Source organism: Perca flavescens, chromosome 5 (assembly GCF_004354835.1).
Source record: "Perca flavescens isolate YP-PL-M2 chromosome 5, PFLA_1.0, whole genome shotgun sequence".
NCBI lineage: Eukaryota > Metazoa > Chordata > Actinopteri > Perciformes > Percidae > Perca > Perca flavescens.
The window spans coordinates 34,554,989-34,576,125 of NC_041335.1; the positions used below are offsets into that span (position 1 = coordinate 34,554,989).

The following is a 21,137-nucleotide window of genomic DNA, read 5'->3' on the forward strand; positions in this document are numbered from 1 at the left end:
ACCGTATGATGTAATATTGTGAAAACTTTAGTGCAATTGCGTCTGCACATGTTGCAAGATCACACGGCGCGGGGGTTGTGCTGCTGCCCGTAAGTTCAATTTGATTTCTTTATCGATTTTTCTGTGTGTGTGAGACGATATCGATGAATCAGCGGGGTTCTATCAGTAGATGCATATAAAAGCTGTCCGTTTTCTTCACATTAAGAGAAAGTATACCTTTACTCGTGACAAATATGGGGTATAAGATTTACACTTGTTTTGTCAGCAGCAGAGCTTGGGGGCCATATCTCTTCTGTTACTGTTGTTTGTTCATTTGGAACACAGTACCTTGTATATTTTCCTGTCGTGATATGTGATCGTATTTCATCCACAAGGTGTTTTGTCAACAACAGTGTGTACTCTGTGGGATGCTGAACGCTCTACTGCCTTTAGAGAGACTTTTACTCCAGCAATGAGGCTGTGTGTGTGTGTGTGTGTGTGAGAGAGAGAGTGAGTCAGTGTGTGTAATGTCTGTACAAACAGCATAACAGCAGGATGGTGGTAAATCACGGTAAAACTGAAGCTCTCCAGCCCTCTCATTGTGAGGACTAGTCATTTATTTAACACTCAAATACGGTCCTGGGCTGTTTTGGGAGAATACATCAACCGGGCACACAAGAGTCCACACAAAGACCGGCACACTTCAACAGACAAAGAGCGAAAAGAGAGAGGGCAAGCGGCTTTTTCCCCCCCCCCTCCTTCACATGAAGTGTTGTTTGTTCAGGGTGGGGTGCAGGGCACCGGTTGGGACGGATGGATGGAGGGAGGGACCGATGGAAGAAGGGAGGGAGGGAGAGAGGGGAGGTAGGATGAATGGTTATTACACAGTAAGTCAATGCAAAAAAAACGGAGGGTGTCTGTGGGTGATAGGGGGGTGTATAAGATCTTTTGTGAAGGCAGAGAGTTAATCACATGAGCGGCACACGCCAGTTCTATGGGAGCACATGTTGTACACTGGCTCCCCTGGGGGAAGCGGGAGGTCCCAAAACACACCCACACACCCACCCACACCCAGTTGAATTTACATGTCAGTTATAATGCAAAGCTGGGTACAGGCTGACTAAAAGGACCCCGCCCCCCTCCACAGAACAGTTACCTTCTGGCTGTGGTGATAGTATGAGGCTTGCATTTGCTGCTGGTTCATTCATTCAAGGGCATACACACAGACAGACAGACAGGCGCACACACACACATGTCTGCCTGTTCACTCTCTCCAGGACAGGATAGATGACTCTGCATGGGCCTTGCTAGAGATGGATGCTTAGAATGACCTGACAGTAAGTACAATCTATCGGTTCATTACTTGAGTCCCATGTCAGCGGTGGATGCTAATATCTGAGAGTGATAGTGAAGGCTGGAGTTTAGATTTAGTGGCAGACATCCAGGCACAGTGGAATAGAGGCAGTCATGTCAGAGACTGTTTACATCAGGAGCACAGACTGAGGGGACTGCTTTGAAGGTACACATTTAACACATGTACCATTGCTCGACATTTCCAGTGGTTTATTTTTGAGAAGATGTTTTGAATTTCACCCCAAATGAAAGACAAATTGGAAAACTGAAGCTGTGCCGGAAGATTCTGATTCTTCGTGATAAGAAGCCTCAATGCAATTTAGGATTATCTTTTCCTTTCTGCTGTGTTCTCCTCCTCACTGTCCGATTTGGATTCTGCCGTGGAAGCCAATTAAACTTTCCTCCTCTTTCTCACTTTCCCTGTCTCCGATGCTCAAATTGAACATACGTCAATACTTTTGGTGGTTAGGTTTTTCAGTGGTTTGCGTTCGAAAATTTGTTTTGAATTTCACCCCAGATAAAAGAGAGCATCAAAACTGAAACATTTAGAAGACAAGATTGTTTCATGATTAAAAAGCCCCAAATGCAATTTAAGATTAGCTTTGCTTTTGCTGGATTCTCCTAACTGTCCAATTTCTATTCTACTCAAACTTTGCTACTCGGTCTCACTTTGCTGTCTGCCTCTGATGCGTCTGTAATTCTCCTCATGATGAAACATCTATTTTGTACATGTCTCATCTCGCTTATCATTGTTTTCTGGGTGATGAAAAGTGACAGTCTTGATCAGCTATGCCGCCTTCATTCTGCATTTTCCCTCTTCAAGCATACCCATCAAACACCTCAGGAAAATGACACTGACAGCCATGCACATCCTTACAAAGAGCACTGTGCAACCAACTATCATGGATGAGCCTCAAGCCAAATGAAATGTACACTAATATGTGACTTACGGCACCATGCTTTGTTGATGTGGCTGTTATAAAATGATTACACGCTGAGGACCAGGTGGTTAGGGGAGCCCGCAGGCCTGATCAGCCAGTATGGATCCCAGTCACTACTGGGGGAACTTTTCCCCTGAGGGGGTTAGAGGTCGTGATGAACAGCATCTGGGGATCTGGTTGTCTTTAACCCTTGTGTTGTCTTCCCATCCACCATGCACTTTTTACGGTCTAGTTTTGCCTGTTTACAAAGCATAAAGTAAAAAATGATCACCCAGTTCTGTGTTACATCTTCGTAGCCAACTTTATTCCAACCTATTACCACTAGTTTTACACTTATTTTCGGAATTCATGCTCATTATACCTCATTTATATGAAATTATATATATATATATATATATATATATATATATATATATAATATTATTATGAGTTTAAAACCCCTCAGATATTATGAATTATTTAGACTAATAGTTAAGATCTGAGGGTGAATGTGTGTTGCTGGATCATCACAGCCTTGTTTCGTGCATGGAACCATCCATGTTATTTTTGGGCAATTTGCTTGAAATAAACCCATATTTGTTATATAGAAACTTTTGAAAAAGAGGATCAAATTTGACCGAAGGACAGCATGAGGGTTAAAAGGGAGGTGGGGACAGTTATTAGAGAGCATCACACAGTACCTCCGTGAATAAATGTCCTTGTTATTATGAGTAGGGCTGTCAAATGGTTTTAAATATTTAATCATTAGCCATTAATCGCATGATTGTGCATAGTTAAGTCGCGATTAATCGCGAAATTAATCCCACATTTTTGTATCTGTTCTAAATGTACTTTAAAAGGGATATTTTTCAAGTATTTAATGCTCACGTGGTATTTGAGACTCAACTTATTCCGGCGGTAACTCAATTCACATCGACAGTACATGCAGATAACTTTAGTCTTGTCAAGAGAGCCATCTGGAAGGGCTTTGAGACTGAACTTGCCATTTAGAAGACCCTTTTCTTTATGTATTTCTGTTCAAGGTTCTTTTCTGTTAGCTATCTACAACGTTAATGTTAACAACACAAATCCATTCACGTTCTGTCTTCTTATTCCAATCTTTATATCATAATTCAAGCCTTAATCAAATACTTAACATTTCTGTGTGGTCTGTTTATACTATGTTGAAGTACAATAGCAAACGCAAAATGTTTGTATAGTGTTATTCAGTTGGCAGCGCCAGCCAGGTGTTGAGTAGGCCGTAAGAGGCCAAATTGCCAGTTTGATAGAGGAAGGGCGCCCAAAGGGTTATTTGTCAAACCCAACGGCCGAGCCATAAATCTAGACACACAAAGCCAGGCACGGTGCCAAGATGGACGGGTTTTTCACTCTGTTTGTTTTGCCAATTGAACACACCTGCTCCAACGCTGTATGTCTGGACTGAACAGGAAACAATAGAATTAAACAACATTTTAAAAAAGCATCTCACAAAGCTATGCCGTAGTTTTGTCCTTTTGTTAAAAACAAGGATCAACAGCTAATATTTTCTCTGTGTAAAGCGTATTAGGGCTGCAGCTTATACGATTATTTTCACTGTCGCTGTCTGGTCTATAAACTGGTCAGAAAATGGTGCAAAATGTATTTATGCAAAGTCATACATTTACCACAGAAGAAGCTCTTATCAGAACGTGGTTTAGCAGCTAGATCAATGTTTACTTGTGCTTTAAGGCTGTAATCATTATTTCCATTATTGATTAATCTGTCGATTATTTTCTTGATCAATCAATTAGTTGTTTGGTCTATAAAATGTGAAAAAAAATGGGGTGGGGGAATGTAAATCAGTGTCTCCCAAAGCCCAAGATGATGACCTCAAAGGTCTTGTTTTGTCCACAACTCAAACAATATTCAGTTTACTGTCACAGAGGAGTGAAGAAACTAGAAAAATATTCACATTTAACGAGCTGGAATAAGAGAGTTACTTGTCGATTCATTCATTATGAAAATAGCTGTCGATTAATTTACTGGTTGACAACTAATGGGCGAATCGTTGCAGCTCTCGAGTGTATTATTCTCCTCTTGTCTTGCAGATGGAGCCACTGACAGTTCTTCTCCGGGGTCATGAGTTGTGTCTTCCCTTCACTTCTGTGTAACTCGACCACCTGGACTTGAGCCCCACCCTCCCCTCACCTATGCCTGCAGGACCATGGGCAGCGTCAGCAGCCTCGTCAACGGCGACAGCCTCGACAGCAAACACTGCCAGGCGTCTGAACACAGGTTGAAGAAGAGAGCCAACGCTCACAGAAAGAGTGGAGGTTGCAGCCTTGACGAGTTGCTGACGTGCGGCTTCGCTCAGGGCTCCTCGTCCGCCGCTCAGCCCTCTAAAGGCCTGTCCCACTCCCGCTCAGGACGAAGTGAAGATTTCTTTTACATCAAGGTCTGTGCCATCAGCTAAACACCAAGGCCGGGCAATATATCGATATTATATTGACATTAGTCTAGGTATTAGTTCCACTTCTGGGATTGCTCCGTTACTTTTTTCGGTACCTTCCGCTCCTTTCCGCACATCTGTCTGTGAATCTAGGGGGGGCGGAGCTCCTGAGGGGGGTGGGGCAAAGCTTTAGAATAAAAGAGTTGGATTGTGATGAATGGTGGAATTATTTACAAAAGAAATGTCTCTCTGTGTGAGAGATAATGAACTAATTTTGAGCAGTGGGGGATTAAATTGGCATCCGGACAGCTCCACCCACCCATGAGCAGAATTTGAGGGAGGGTGGTGTTGTATTTGTTTGGCAGTTGAGTTCAGATATCAACAAACCTACTGCACCTTAACATTTTGGATATCGTAATATTTGTTATGTGGCATCTTTCCTGGTTTGAAAGGCTGCATTACAGTAAAGCAAGGCCATTTTCTGAACTTTCCAGACTGTTCTAGCTGTTCTGTTATTTACCTTTACCAACTCAGTCATTATATCCATGTTACTGATGATTGTTTCTCAAAAATGTCATTGTGTAAATGTTTTGTGAAAGCACTCATATTCAACCCTACAATATCGCCACAATATCGATATATTTGGACAAAAATATCGTGATATTTTCTCCATATCGCCCAGCCCTAATTAACACTATGGTTTAAAGCTTTAGTGCGTAATTTTTTTATATTAATGAACGTCAGTAACATTCAAGCCATTGCCAAATGAGTTGCTACGAAGCTAATTAAGACTATCAGCTCCACACAACTCTCTCTGGATTTCTCAGTATGACTATGTTCAGAAGATTGTGGCGTCCGGCGACTTTCCACAAATGACACCACAAAGCATAACATGTTTATCCTTTTCCCTAAAAGGTGAGCCATAAACCGAGGTCAGCGCACCACAGAGGAGGACCAATGGAAGGTCGCGCGGGTGGAAAGAACCGAGATGGGGAATCAGATGGGCGACTGCAACCAAAACTGTTGCTCATGTCAGGAAACATGGCTGAAAGGGTGAGCAAAATGCCCCAATGTTTCTTCCCTCGTGCTTTACCCAAATGTTAGACTTTAATTAAACAATGTAAATGATTATATTTTAAAAGGAATGGTTCCACATTTTTGGAATATATCTATATTTGCTTTGCCACGAGTTACATGAAAAGATTAATAGCAAACTCACATTTTGTACAGTAAATGTTTAGCTGGAGCCACCAGATGGTAAACTTAGCTTAGCAGCTTAGCTTAGCATAAAGACTGGAAACAGGGGGAAACAGCTAGCCTGGCATCGTGCAAAGGTAACTATATGCACCTATCAACAACTCTCATATATCATTTGTTCTAGTGCTGCAACTAACGATTATTTTCATTATCGATTAACCTGCCGATTATTTTATAGATTCATCGAATAATTGTTTGGTCTATAAAATGTCAGAAAATAGTGGAAAAATGTCCATTCATGTGTCTTGAGGTCCAAGGTAATGTCTTACTTGTCAATTTGAGATGCTAATAACAACGTTTTCTGTTATTTTCGCATGAAAGATTACTTGATTCATCGATTATCTAAATGTCTGGCAAAGATTTTCCTGTCGATCGACTAATCAATTAGTCGACTAATCGTTGCAGCTCTAATTTGTTCATACTGTACAAAAAACTATATTTCATCAGATATATCAGATGTTAGCTGAGATTCTGATTGTATGTCCATTCATTATAGCCTGGTCAAATGTAGCAGCACTGTGCTTTATTTGACTGGAACCGGTTATTCTTCCAACCATTAAGAAGTCACACTGCATAACTGCAACAGACTTCAACCTCACAGCCAAGTTGAGGATAAAACATGCCCAGCAGGTAGTTTAATTGGTAGCAGCCAGTCCTTATAAACCTGTGTTGAACCTTCCCAGTTTATTAATCACCCCCCCGCCCCCCTCCCAGATTAATGACCTAAGAATGCCTTGATCTTCTCAGTGCAGTCATTTCTGTGCCAAGACGGACTCTCCTTCAATAGGTCTTTATTCCTCAGGGGCAAGAAGAGGGGGAGAAAGGAGAGGAATAGGAAGCAGCTTTGAAAGAGACAGAGCAGAGAATAAGAGAGAAAGGAGAGAGAGATCGAGGGCCAAAGAGAGTTTGAGGGATAGAAAAAAAGGGGGGTGGTGGGGTGAGGAAAGGCATCCCAGTCATGAAGTCAGTGAGAAGGAATGCTGAGCTCACAAGCTTTACCTCTTACACTTCAGCAGTAGCTCATATTATTAATATCACAGAGAAGGGCTATTCATCTTAACTCAGACAGCAAAAAGGGGTGGGCGGGGAGGGAGGGGGGGGAATGCAGAGGGGAGGAGAGGAGGAGAGAAAGGAGGGGTGGAATAGTACTGCTTGTGACGTTTCTTGGACAGCACAGATGGGGCATGTGGAGTATAAGTTCATCTTTGAAATGAGTTTTCTCTTTTATGACAGTCTGGTGAATCTTACTTGCAACTACTGCTGTGTGGCTTTTAATACCGCCAGCTTGTAGTGAAGCCATTCTGCACGCTTCAGTGGTTTGGGGTTGGGGGGGATCTCGCCATTTCATTTGTACAGACTTCCAGCACATGACAATATTTATCTCAGTGAAAGCCAGTCATTGTGATTCTCTTTCTAAGTTTTCACAATGTGACCCATCCTTGTCTCATTGTACTCTCTGTTACAGCTAAGAGGAGCCACTGAATATAAAATCCAAAAAATGGGAAGAGTAACCATGACTGCTTGTCATTTCACTCTTCTAGGCCTCTGCTGACAAGTCATTGGTCCGTTCCACTGCCTTCAAGCCTGTGATTCCCAGGAGTACATCGTCCACAGAGACAGGCCACAACAGCCTGGACCACATCCTTTGTCCTCTGGAGAAAGCGAGGAGTCCAGACATTAGACACAAGCGAGACACCTTCTCAGGTCTTTATCGATATTATTGATAAACGGTTGCCTTAAAATGAGATTACTCACTCTTTCTCTAATACTAAAGGAGCCAATTGATCCGTCCCATTATCACTGCTCTGTTTGGTGTTAAATCACAGGATAAGCATCTAAGTCAAACTCAAGGCCCGCGGGCCAAATCTGGCCCCTCACAAATTTTGATCCGGCCCACATTATCAATTTATGTTCACAATAAATTTTGTCTAGTTGCGCGAGAACAAGTTTTCAAACTGTAGTTACGCGACACTCGACACAATTTGGCAGATTTGCAGACTTTGACACCCACAAATGTTCACACAACCAGAGAGTTTGCATATTCAGGCTGTGAAACCAGTTGTTGTGAGTGGGCTGTGTGGTAGCCTGCTTTTAAAAATGTAATCAGAATTAATTGTTTTGCTATTTGCAAAACTCTATGACTCTATGATTTTAGGGCTTCATTTGGACCAAACTGTAAGTGAGAAAGCTATAGGAGACATGCAATAATACAGTCAAAAATATGTTACTTTTATCAATTAAAAGCATGTCAATAAACTAAATATGGCTGGCCCTTTATGATTCTCATTTTCCATGTGTGGCTCTCAGTGAAAATGAGTTTGAGACCCCTGATCTAAGTATTAATAAGTGTAACATGCTGGTCTTTTGCACTTTGTTGGCCAGGCGTCTCAATCTTTTCAGATGGAAAGACCCTCTACCCTCTTCATATAAAAGTTATGCAATATCTTAAACTAGAGCAGATAATATACTCTCTTTAAGGGTCTGTTTTAAAGTACCATACTCTTTGGCAGCCTTTCTTGACATTTGTAGAAAGAAGTGGAAGCAAAGAATGTAACCCAATTATACAGTGTAGCTTCGTATGTTGTTATTGATTCCTAATTATTTATTTAATTGCATGTATTTATTCCATTCTCCTTTCAGGTAAATATATACATTTTTAATTTAGGGGGGTAACCCTTACCCCTAGATGGGTGGGTCGGGTGGGGGGGGTAGATGTTAAGTAGTTTTGACTGTATTTTGTTTATGTTTTCACTACACTGAAAATCATTAATAAACAGACCTTAATAATAATATAAAAAAACATTACTCAGGTTGAACGACAGATTACACTAAAATAATTTGTCATCTCTTTTTACGTTCAGGGACTCTCTCCGACTCTGGACGGAACTCGATGTCTAGCCTGCCCACCCACAGCACCAGCGGCAGCCTAAGTGCTTCCACGGGCCCTGTCAGTCACAGCGATGGCATCTCAGCTCTCGCAAACAGCCTCAGCAAGGGAGTGCAGTCCAATTTCCCTCCATGGGTCAATGGGAATAGCACTAACCTTGACTGTAGCTACAGGGCTGCTTTGAACAGCGGAGGGTTGGCATCTAAGGCTAATGGGGACGCTGGCGCCCCACTTTCTGCAGATGAGCCAAGCGCTCTCTCCGAAACTGCAGCTGGGATTCGGTCCCCCATTACTACAGACGAGTTACTGATTGAACGCTTGGAACAAAGGCTGCTGGAGAGAGAGACTGAACTGCAGGAGCTACAGGTACCAAGCTGCAGCATGTGCTCTTAATCAAGATCAGTAAATAGATTGTACAACTGTGGCAGTGGTAAACTGAAAATAAGTACATTTACTCAAGTAATGTACTTAAGTACAAATTTGAGGTACTTGTACTTTACTTGAGTCTTTTCTTTCCGTGCCACTTTCTACTTCTAAGCCGCTACATTTCAGAGAGAAATATTGTACTTTTTACTCTATACTACACTACATTCATCTGGCAGTTTTAGTTACTAGTTATTTTACAAATTATGATTTAAGATTTTTGCACCCAAAACACATGTAGTTTATAAAATATGATGTTTTATTATAAATGAAACTACCCAACAATATACATGCCTACAAGTACAGCTGAAATTATTAACCAATTAATCACTTAGTTGATTGAAAGAAGTGTTTGGATCATTTCCAGTTTCTAAAACGTGAGGGTTTTTCTGCATTGAGTACCTTTACTTTGAATACTTAAAGTACATTTTCCCGATGATACTTACAAACTTTTACTTGAGTTACATTTTGCAATGCAGTGTTTTAACCGTGTGGTATTAGTACTTTTACTTAAGTAGAGGATCTGAATCCGTCTTCCACCGCTGAACTGTGGTCATGTTTAACTGAGATGTCTTCACCTTGCAACAGGGGAGTTTTGAAGACAAAGAAACAGACACCTGCCAGCTGTTTGAGGAGAGACAAAGGTACTGTGCTGAAGAGATGGAGGGGCTGAAGGAGCGATGCTCCACTAAGCTACGCCAAGTCTCCCAAATGGCCGCAAAAACCCAGCAAGCGCTCCAGCTGCAGGTCAGCCAGCTCCAGGTCAGCCCACCTCCTCTTTTCTTTCCAGTCCCCTTCATTTCTGGTTCATCTTCATCCCACCAACCCTTTCTCAAATTATCAGTGGCGGTTCTAGACCATTTCAAATGGAGGGGCCACCAAATATTTTAAGCACAAGTGTTACAAACCATCAACCCTCCATAGGTTTGGTTCTACAAAATACTAAAGATATACGCTACCGGTCAAAAGTTTGGGGTCACTTAGATATTTCCATTCCACTCCATTATAGACAGAATATCAGCTGTATTGCTTTTTTAATCAGTGCAGCAGTTTTCAGATTACATTATGTGCTTCCATAATTGCAAAAGGGTTCTCCAATGTTTTCTCAGTTAGCCTTTGAAATGATGTCAGATTAGTAAACAGAATGTGCCTTTGGAACATTGGATGAATGGTTGCTGATAATGGGCAATTTAGATATTGCATTACAGATCAGCCACTTCTTTCTACAACCCTTTTGCAATTATGTAAGCACATAATGTAATCTGTTTATTGACAATGAATTTCAAAAATAAGTGTAAAACTACTGGTAATAAATTGGTGTTTGTGGTGTCTAAAAACATTCAAATAAGTGCCAAAAGTGTAGAGAATAAAAAGACAAAAACGTTACAAAAAGGTTTTCTGACGCGGGAGGATGACAAGTTCATGATCGAATGGAAGACAACACAAGGGTTACCCTCTGAGGTCTAAGGGTTTTGTCACACATCTTCTTCAATTTACCTTTTTAGGGTATTTGCATAGAACCGATCATTGATTTCATATCAAAATGTTCAGAACAAACTCAGCTTTCCGTATAGGGACGCCCACAATTTTTTCTAGAGCAATGTGTAAAGAGATAATTGGGGCGCTAAAGCTGAAACGTTGATGTTTGAAATGAGTCGACCAAAGTCTTAGGTTTACAAAGTACTGTAATATATGAAATGAAAAAAAATCTGAAATGAAATGTTGTAGCCTAATATCGCTTTTTGAGCGCTGGTGTGTCTTTCATCCTCAGAGGGTTAAGAACAAAAAAAAGCAGTAGTAGAAGCATAGATATCGCACACCTTGCATGAATGAGTGAAATGAGAAAAAAAAAACTCTTGTACAGGTGGAGAAGGAGAGGCTTCAGGAGGATGTCTTAAAGCTTACCAGAGAGAAGGATCTCGTGGGGCTCAGACTGAGGACTTATGCATCAGAGAGCACACAGCTCGCTCCGACACTCGAGGAAACTCAATGGGAGGTGAGTCATGAGTCATTCATGATATGAATTGGGTTTAATACCTTGTAGCTCACAATACAACATAGGACAACCTTGAAGGCTGCTACTGAGATGAGGGAATATAATGTCCTTCCATCACTAGAGGAATAATCCACCATCATGCATCCATGAAAAGAGTATATAAATCCATAAAAGAGTCGAAGATGCCAACTTCTCTATTTACATTTTCCTCAGTAGTTTACAATGTTGCCTTTTAACATCAGGAACATTACTTTTTTTACCTACTTCATTTTACCTACTTTTGTTACGTGTAACGTGAAAGGGACCACTCGAATGGAGGAATCCACAGAATTATCTACCAACTGCTGTTTTTCTCATGTCGAGGGAGCTTTTTTTAGCAACTCTCAGCTCATTGTTTTGGTTTTACAGACGGTAATTTTACTGTTTTGGTTCAGTATCACCAATCTCATCAGACCGGTTTCCAGCTGTTTTGCCGCAAACATGCTCTCATAAACCAACTGTGCCCTCCCTGCCCAACACAAAGCGGCCAACAGATTCTCACTCCCATCACGTGAAATATACGGACGCTTGGTCAGGTGCATTTGGTGTGTTATTGACAATAAAAGTCTCCTTTAGCGTCATATCTAAACACGCTTTATCTAAACGCGCTGGGTCGGGACTATTGGCGTCACTTTTAACGCAGTTGGGTTAAGGAAAAGGTTGTGGGTGGGCTTACGTTTCCAACGGGACGGTTGGGTTTAGGAAAAGAAGTGGATGGTTGGGTTTAGGAAACGTAACACGCGGGACACGATCCCCAGTCTCCGGAGTGAAAGTCCTGTGTTGTTTGACCCATCCACCAACCCAAGCAACCTCCCTATGCGGATTTTCGGCCTTTCATACTACTCACTACCGTAGTCGCTCTTAGTGCTACGTCACCTTCAATTCCGTGTAGCTGCTGCTCTCCCTGGCTCGTTCCACAAACACGCTGAAGGGCACTTTTTTGCGTCGTTTCAGACGCTGACAGCCACTGTCCAAACGTCCGTATTTTACGAGTTCAGAGTGAGAATGGGTTGAAACAGCAGACAAACAAAGTTAGAGACTTTACATAGCTGGTGAACATAGTGGAACATCTGGCAACTAAAGAGACAAGAGAACAGAGCTAAAAGGAGAGCAAATATTGGATTACATTTGGCTAGAAACATGACTTCAAATGAATGTTAATGTTGCTTTTTGTCTGCTGGATGTAAATAGGCAACTATTTGCTAATACATTTGCCAAACAACTTTATGTACAGTCTATTCTGAGGATATGTAATGTTTGTGTTTAAAGCCGATTGCGCCAAATAAAATCAATTAGTGCACATTTAAACATATTATCAACCTAAAAAGTAGTGTTCCCCATATTGCCATTTATCATTTAGTAATACTTAATGTTCATTTCAAGTATTTAGCATCTTAGTATCTTTTGTGTTTTATAGACCTTTATAACACTGTGCACACAAACCAATTCAACAAGTTCCCAGACATTTTCTGGGTGCTGTCATTATGGGAAATGCACAGAATCCATAATTGTCCAAATGTACAAGAAGCCTTGAACATTATTAACAATATAAGGATATCCGGCGGTTGATTTTTCCTTTCAACTCCCAGTGTGAAGTACATATCAAACACGTAATTACTTATTATTGACGGCTTCATATTCATAATTGTCTCCAAATCCAAACGTAGGTGTGCCAGAAGACGGGGGAGATCTCCTTGTTGAAACAGCAACTGAGAGACTGCCAGGCGGACGTCAACCACAAGCTCAACGAGATGGTCAGCCTCAGGGTGTCACTGAAGGAAAACACAGCAAAGATGGAGATGCTCGAGAGACAGAACAAAGACCAAGAGAACAAACTCCACTCTCGCACCATAGAGGTTGAGGTTAGTCTGTTCAGGAATCAATTCATTCAAATAAAAACATGGTCAGGTCTAGGGGCATAACCGGCTTGGACCCAAAATGCAGAGTGTAGCGTCGAGGAGGCAGCAGGCAGAGTCGAAAGATGTATTAAACAAAAACATGACTTACAACAGAAGGTATCCTGAGGCAGGCAAAAAAGAATCCAACGCAAAATCCCCCCAAAAAAACTAAAGACTAGGAAAGGCAAAACCATAAGGAAGGAGCGACGCAGAAAATGACACAGGGAGTGAAGACGATGAACCGACAAGATACAAAGAAAGCACAGAGATTAAATACACAAGGTAACAAGGGTAGTAACGACAGACAGGTGACATGAGGGCTGATGAACAGGTGGAACAAATCAGGGCAGAGCAGACCATTGGTGTACCCATGGCCCTTAAAGGACAAATCCGGCGTAAAATGAATCTAGCTAACGGGCGGGCGCCATCTTGGGAAAGCAGTCACGACCAGTCGAACGACGAACGGAAGTAAAACGAGACATGACGCAGGAGAAACGGACTATACAAAGTAAAACAGGAAACTGAAGCATGAAATAGAAGAATAGAATACCTTTTATTGTCATTGGACAGCAGCTGTCCATCGAAATGTTTCTGCAGCTCACCCTCAGTGATAAACAAGTGAAATGACAAGTACCCTTATGAAGACAAAAGACACAGAATTAAAAAAAATATATAATAAATACAATGATAAAAACTATTACTATGTGGATAGAACGAGGATAAACAGAGAACACAGAAAGAACACGGGTAACACGCAACCATAAACAAACAACAGGGAAACATTAAGACAAAGACAAGGTTGACAAGGATAGACATGCTGGGCAGGACAACAGAGACACGTGAGGTAATCACAAGAGCAAAGAACTCAAAAACTGTCACATGGTAAAATAAAATAAGCTTTACGTTACATTACATGTCATTTAGCTGACACTTTTATCCAAAGCGACTTCCAATTGCTATATATGTCAGAGGTAACACGCCTCTGGAGCAACTAGGGGTTAAGTGTCCTGCTCAGGGACACATTGGTTGATGTGGGAATCGAACCCAGGTCTCCCACACCAAATGCGTGTGTCATATTCACTGCGCCATCACCACCCAAAACTAAATACAAAGGCCATCCGGCCTAAAGCAAAACCGACAGACATGCAGATAAAATGCCCACACAGTGCTTATAATTTATGTAATGTGAATTGCTTTACTTTACTTTATTTTAGTTTGATTAACTTAGTCCTCTTGTGTCTCTTGTCTGTGTTTTTTATATGCTGCTGCCTGTCTTGGCCAGGTCACCCTTTAAAAGGGGATTCTTAATCTTAATGGGTTTCTCCTTGTTAAATAAAGGTTATAATAATAAAAAATTATATTAAAGCACTCAGTCAGGATGGATATTTAGCATTAGGTGCTACAATCAACTGTGACCTTAAGACTGTTTTCAATGTCCGTGTTTTAGCAGATGTATATAATCATAGTCTTAATAAGTGGCATTCATATAATTAGACCTGTTACAATATCAGTCAAAATTAGGGCAGAACTATATATTGCTTTTTATCGCCATCGCGATATCAACTGGCGCAATAAACACATCACGAAAAAGCTGCGACATATAGCAAAAGACACTCCGAGATTTTTCGAGTTAGTTGAAAAAAAAAATCAGCAGAAAACTGCACTTTAAAATATAACGTCATTGCACTTTTTTCAGTGGTGCCTTTTACTTTCAATTCAATTCTCAATTTGTTCAATATAAGGATGTTAGAAATGATTTCCTTTCATTTGTTTGAAATTAAACAAGCGATTTGTCATATTTTAGCAGAATACTGAAAGCAGCAGAAATGCAGAACTGAGTGTATAATATCTGTTTATTTATCGCTATCGTGACATTCAACAGCGTTATCGCATGTCTTATATTTTCCTCATATCGTGCAGCGCTAGTCAAATAGTCCTCCTAATTGCTGCCTATGTCTGAACATTTTCCATTTCTGATTCAGGTGTGCCAAAATGAACTGCAGCGCAAGAAGAATGAGGCTGATTTGCTGAGAGAGAAAGTGGGCAAACTGGAGAAAGACATTCAGGGAATGAAAAAAGATCTGGCAATGGCCAAAGAGCAGAGGCTGCAGCTCGGTTTGCAACCCGAGGCCCAGGCCAACACTCCGGCCTCGGAAAGACTCACAGACCAGGGCTCAGACTCCCCCGCCCAGGGACAGGCGGGGGAGAACAGCGAACACATCTCCGCAGAATCCCTCCAGAGAGAAGTGGAGAGGCTGAAGCGGCAGCTCGGGGAGGAGAAGGACGCGCAGGAGAGGCAGGCCAACAGCTTTGAGCAGGAGAGGAAAACTTGGAACAAGGAGAAAGACAGGGTCATCAAGTACCAGAAGCAGCTCCAGATCAACTACCTGCAAATGCACAAGAAGAACCAGGACCTGGAGAGGATCCTGAAGGAGCTGACCGCTGAACTGGAGAGCCGCACGGAGCTCGGCATGGACATCAACTACAGCTCAGGGTTACAGACATACGACGACGTTATTGCCACAGAGATTTGATGGGAACGCTCACACACATTCGGTTAAAGTGGCCCACGGCACTTGGCTATTTTTCACAACAGATTTTTCTGATCAACACATTCTCACTCTCCCTTTGCTTAAAATACGGACGCTTGGTCATGTGCCTTTTGCGTTTGTTATTCGTGCTAAAAGTCGCCTTTTGCGTTGGGACTCTCTGCGTGCTTTGGCATTGGTTATTCACTCTAAAAGTGCATCCTTTGGCATTTGTTGTTCACGCCAAAAGTCTCCTTTAGCGTCGGGACTCTAGGTGTCCTTTGCTGTTTGTTATTCACTCTAAAAGCACGTCCTTTGGCATCTGTTATTCACGTTCAAAGTCTCCTTTAGCGTCGGGATTGTTGATTTTACTTTTGACGCTCTGGGTCGGGACATACTGACTGACTAGCGGCAAAAGAACAGGACAGTTAGGTTAAGGAAAAGATGGTGGTACAAGAACGGAACACGAAACCCGGTCTCCTGGGTGAAAGTCCTGCGTTGTTTGACCCATCTACCACCCCAACCACCCTTCTAACACGGCATTTCTGTCTTTCATACTACTCATTGTTGCTCTTAATACAACGTCATCTTACAGCGACGCAGTCGCGTTGATGCTCTGCCCGGTGCGTCCCGTACAGACGCTGAAGGGTGCTTTTTGCATCGTATCTGACAGAGAGCCACTGCCCGAGCATCCGTATTTTACAAGTTGGGAGTAGTAACGGGTTGTTATGATATGATATATAACACCTGGGGCTCATTCACTGCTAACAAGTGTTTCACAAGGGTTATTTAATAGAATGTGCATAATCTAGTGTATTTTGTGTCCAGGTCATACACACACAAAAAGATTTTTTGTGTGATGACACTGTTGTTTGAAAGTAATTAATTTAATGTTAAAATGAGATTTTTTTGTTTTGTTTTTGTTAACCATGCCGTCTAACAGGATCACTCATCATTCAAATTGTACACAATTATGTAGTTTAAACACCATTTATTAGTTTTTCACGGATACGGCCCAGACAATAGCTGATGTATCTGTTTCATGATTAATGTCTGATGGTAACACATGATATCATGATGAGCATGATAGTGGCTTAACATCTGCCCCTTCCAGCCGGGCAAATGGCAGTGATCAGTATCATCTGCGAGTCTGGGGTCTTGAACCTTAATAGACTTTGCCATATGTATTTTCACATTACTGTCCATTTTTAGGGGGGTTTCTGCATGGGAAAAAAAACAGTTTTAAAGTGCTCATATTATTCTCATTTTTAGGTTCATAATTGTATTTGGAGATTGGACCAGAAAAGGGTTTACATGTTTTAATTTAAAAAAAGAAATTGTTTTGTTGTACTGCACATTGCTGCAGCTCCTATTTTCACCCTGTGTATTGAGCTCTCTGTTTTAGCTACAGAGTGAGACATCACACTTCTGTTCCATCTTTGTTGGGAGTCGCACATGCGCAGTAGCTAGGTAAGGACTACTAGCCAGTCAGAAGCAGAGTATGAGGGCGTGCCACGCTAGCAGCTAGGCGAGCATTATAACGTGTGTTACAAAGTGAAAGTAAAGGCTGGACTACAATAGAGCTGTTTGGAACAGTTTGGGAACGGTGTTTTCTGTTGGAGATGGTAATGGTGCATTCTTTTTGTCTTGTAATCGCGACTAGTAGCTTGAGTATGACGTCACATCCGTGTCGAAAAACAAATAACCGCGGGTAGGCTACTGCTCCGCTTTCTGCTCAAGACTCGGCCATTGTTGTCATATAGCAACCGAGCGTCTCTAGCTAATTTCAGCTGCACAAGCTATAAAATAACTAATTAGGCGGTATTTAACTCCTAATAAGACTGTAGCAATATGCCTATAGGTAGCAGTATACAGCGCCATGTGTACAACTTCTTCATTTGGTTACAACAAAGACAAAAGTGCTTAAAATTGTAGAAAACCACAATGTTAACTACGTGTGATGCACGACGTAGCCATCTTTGAAAGTAAAGTCGGGGTCCTCTGAGTTCAGACAACTTGACGAGTCGTATATATACGACCTCGGTGGCGTTCTTTTTGCAACTTCCGGTTCGTAACTCCGGAAAACGACTCGTAGATCGACTTCGGTGGACAAAAAGAACGCACCATAAGTCCCTTTGGGGTGGACTTTGGGCTTTTTCACTTTGTAAACCTATAACGTGCACAAAACAATATATAAGACAATAAAGGATAGGGAAAAGCCAAAAAGCATAATATGAGCACTTTAAACCATTTTCTGAGTCATTTCAAAACAATACACAGGTCTCATGATGTGAATATGTGTTGTATCCACACCAATGTACACAAAGACATGTTTTGCACTACAAAATACATGTTAAAATCGACTCAAGCTGTCATGCATTTTCATCCTTAAATTCAATTCAACAGTGAAGATTTAAGTCAATATATGCACTATACTGAAGTTGATATATTTTATGTCATCTGTATTTTTCATCATTCTCTGGAATGATTGTTCATGTTTTGTCAAACTCAAACTTTCGGTTACCGAGAACATTTCAGAGAGAGAGAGTAAATTCATCTAGCAAAATTACTGTTAATGTGCCAATTCAGATGCCATATAAAGTCCTAATATCACTCATACAATAACCATCACTCCACTGAACACATAAATCATTGATATATGAAATTGTTTCTTTAGTAAATCTAATTTGTCTAATTAAGTAAGTCTAATTTCATTTTCTACGGCTCCATCTACAAACTTTAGCGGAGAATATGAACACTTTGGATCAGGAGTGTGCATGAAACCAGGACTTTGTTTAAGCCAACCTGTTAATTGCTGATACAGAAATGCACATAATACAGTATATACTGGAGAACTCGTCTGACAGATACCAAGGGCAAATGCAAATTTTGGGATTCACTTTGTGTTCTGTGTGTGTTTAGAGAGGGGGAGCGAATAAAAGCAAATATTTCAAGAGAAAAACAGAGGGAAAAAGGGAGATCTACCGGTAATGTCTGTCTCTCTCTCCCTCCCTACATTGTTCATCTAACTTTGTGAGAGTTAGCTGGCACTGTTCCACTTGGAGACAAACAATCCTTCCTAGCAGCACCAGCCCCGGACATTTGGCTCTGCTGTTTTGGAGCTATTCCACTTCCCACAAGGGCAAAGTAGTTTGTGAAGCAAAAAGTTCAACTACTCCACCCACGCAATACTCAGCGGCTCATCAGGCAGAAATATATTCACACCAGTGTTGTAATGTCACAAAGTACAAATACTTTGCTACTGTACATAAACCTACATTGTGTAATGTTTTGAGTTGATTTTTAGCAAAAAAAAACTTTGTTCTTTCACAAAATATGTGCTCATTCATGTGTAATTACTTTCACCAACTAATCAAAGTATTCTCGTAAGTGTAGAATCTGCCATTTAGAATCATTCAGAATACATACGGGCGAGTCGCTCGAATGACGGCCGCCATGTAGCGCCTCAATCTTTAAAATACATCAGCCAAAGAGGGACATAGCTCCGCCTTTTGCACTTTTACATTCAGTGGCTCCGTGAAGAATGCCAGGGGGAGATTACTCGCCAGGGAAGCAAAAAAGAGAATTAAAACGACAACGCAACAAAGCAACAAGACCAAAGTTAATATTGGAGTGGCTAGAACAGCTGCGTGTAAACGATGGAGATACTAAGAGCTAATTTCGGGTTCGGCTACCGTAGCAGTTAAAACGGAAAATCGGAATGGGAGGGGCTGGAAAGTAATATTCAGTTGGTTGTCATATACAATTTCACCACTAAATGGGAGAAGTTCTGACACAGTGTAGCTTTAAGTAGCATTTTCACGTATCTGTACTTTACTTATTATTATTATTATTATTACTTACTACGTTATTTACATTTCCAGAAACCTTTACTTTCACTCCTACTTCAATGTATACTTTTAGTCCACTACATCTTAGTTACTCGTTACTACAAAATAAAATCAGAAGAAATTTCTTACAATGGAAAAAAGCAGGTTTGGCAAATCATTGCTCCTAGATTGCCAAGATAATGCACTCTCCATTCCAGTTGGTGACCTAATGCCTGTTTGTTGCCAAGTGGCAAAAAAAAAAAAAAAAAGCATAGGCTAAAACAAAAGAAGAAGAGGAGGAAGAATAATAACTGATAGTGTCACGGAAGCACCTGCTGCAGGCTCTGCCGCCATGGTAACAGACGCTGAACACCCCAACGACGGTGGTGATGAAGATAACGTTACACACCATTGGCAATAAAGTATATAATCAACGTTTTTATTTTTACTTCTAATACTTGAGTACATTTAATATCAGAAATTGACTTTTGATACTTAAGTACAGTAAATATCAGATACTTAAGACTTTTGGTCAAGTAAGACTTCAACTTCTACCAAAGTCATTTTCTGGTAAGATACTTGTACTTTTACTCAAGTATTGCTTTCAAGTACTTCATACAAGACTGATTCACATGCTGCGCTGGTAAAGAATGTGTGGCAATCTCTGGAATGAGGCTGCTTGAGATTGCTCAGCTCGTCTCCCCACCATTACACTACATAAACCGCAGCGGGTCAGGAGAGATTTGGCAGCTGACAGACTAAGTGGAACTAAGGTGAGAGGCTGGAACCAGTGGCACTCAAACTCAAAAGTCAGACAAGTGTTTTATAGCCCTTCCTCCGGTCCTTAGAGTAAGGGCACGGAAAAGTGGTCAAATAGGGGAAGTAGCAAAGGACGGTTGATAGTGCAGCTATGGAAGCGGTGAAATCTTCATAGACAGTAAATCTTGCACACCTTGGACAAAAAAAAAAAAAAAAGTCTCAGTGAAACAGAGTGTACGCTGGGATGGAATTGGAAATAAGTACAAACAAACAAACAAGCCACGGTGCAAACACAGTTGATTTAAAAAAGTAGCAAATGTTTTCCATCCGTGCATCCGTGCTCCTTCTGACACTTTTCCAAATGTACTTTGCTGTTTTCTGAAATTCTATTTATCTAAAAAAATTAAAAATAAATGTGAATGTTACATTGAATCTCAGCAAACAGACTACACCCAGGCTCTTTTTGCCAGAAGAAGACGGAGAGCAGATTCATCTGTTCAAACATCAACAACAAACACATGATTATATACTGTTTGCTTTTAACAATTTACTATAACTGTCCTTTAATGCAGTAGTTCAAAACCTTTCCGAGTCGCGACCCCGCCCCAGAATAATGATAATTGGTGCACTACATCTTGAAAACACGGCACAGAGTTGTTTCCCCTCTACTCCTCTGGATGGAAACAAACCGGTGTTGGTTTTGTGGTTCTATTCTACGTGAATTTGCGAGATCTCGTGGGTCCTCCTGACTTCAGCTATCAGTCATGGCCGCAGAAGTTCCGCAACAAATCCGGACCTGGTGGGGTATTGACGGACGGCAGAGCACGGAGCCGTTCCGCA

The 21,137-nt window shown here is 41.2% G+C and overlaps 1 protein-coding gene across 1 annotated transcript; it reads left to right on the forward strand.

Moving 5' to 3' along the window:
- Positions 1 to 1,264: 1,264 nt before the first annotated feature.
- On the forward strand, positions 1,265 to 15,895 carry lzts1 (leucine zipper, putative tumor suppressor 1). Its single transcript, XM_028579201.1, has 9 exons — positions 1,265 to 1,316; positions 4,340 to 4,686; positions 5,596 to 5,733; positions 7,479 to 7,641; positions 8,799 to 9,190; positions 9,836 to 10,009; positions 11,112 to 11,243; positions 12,950 to 13,144; positions 15,163 to 15,895. The coding sequence occupies exons 2-9, from the start codon at positions 4,456 to 4,458 to the stop codon at positions 15,712 to 15,714; spliced, it is 1,977 nt and encodes a 658-aa protein (XP_028435002.1). The 5' UTR covers positions 1,265 to 1,316; positions 4,340 to 4,455; the 3' UTR covers positions 15,715 to 15,895.
- Positions 15,896 to 21,137: the final 5,242 nt, after the last annotated feature.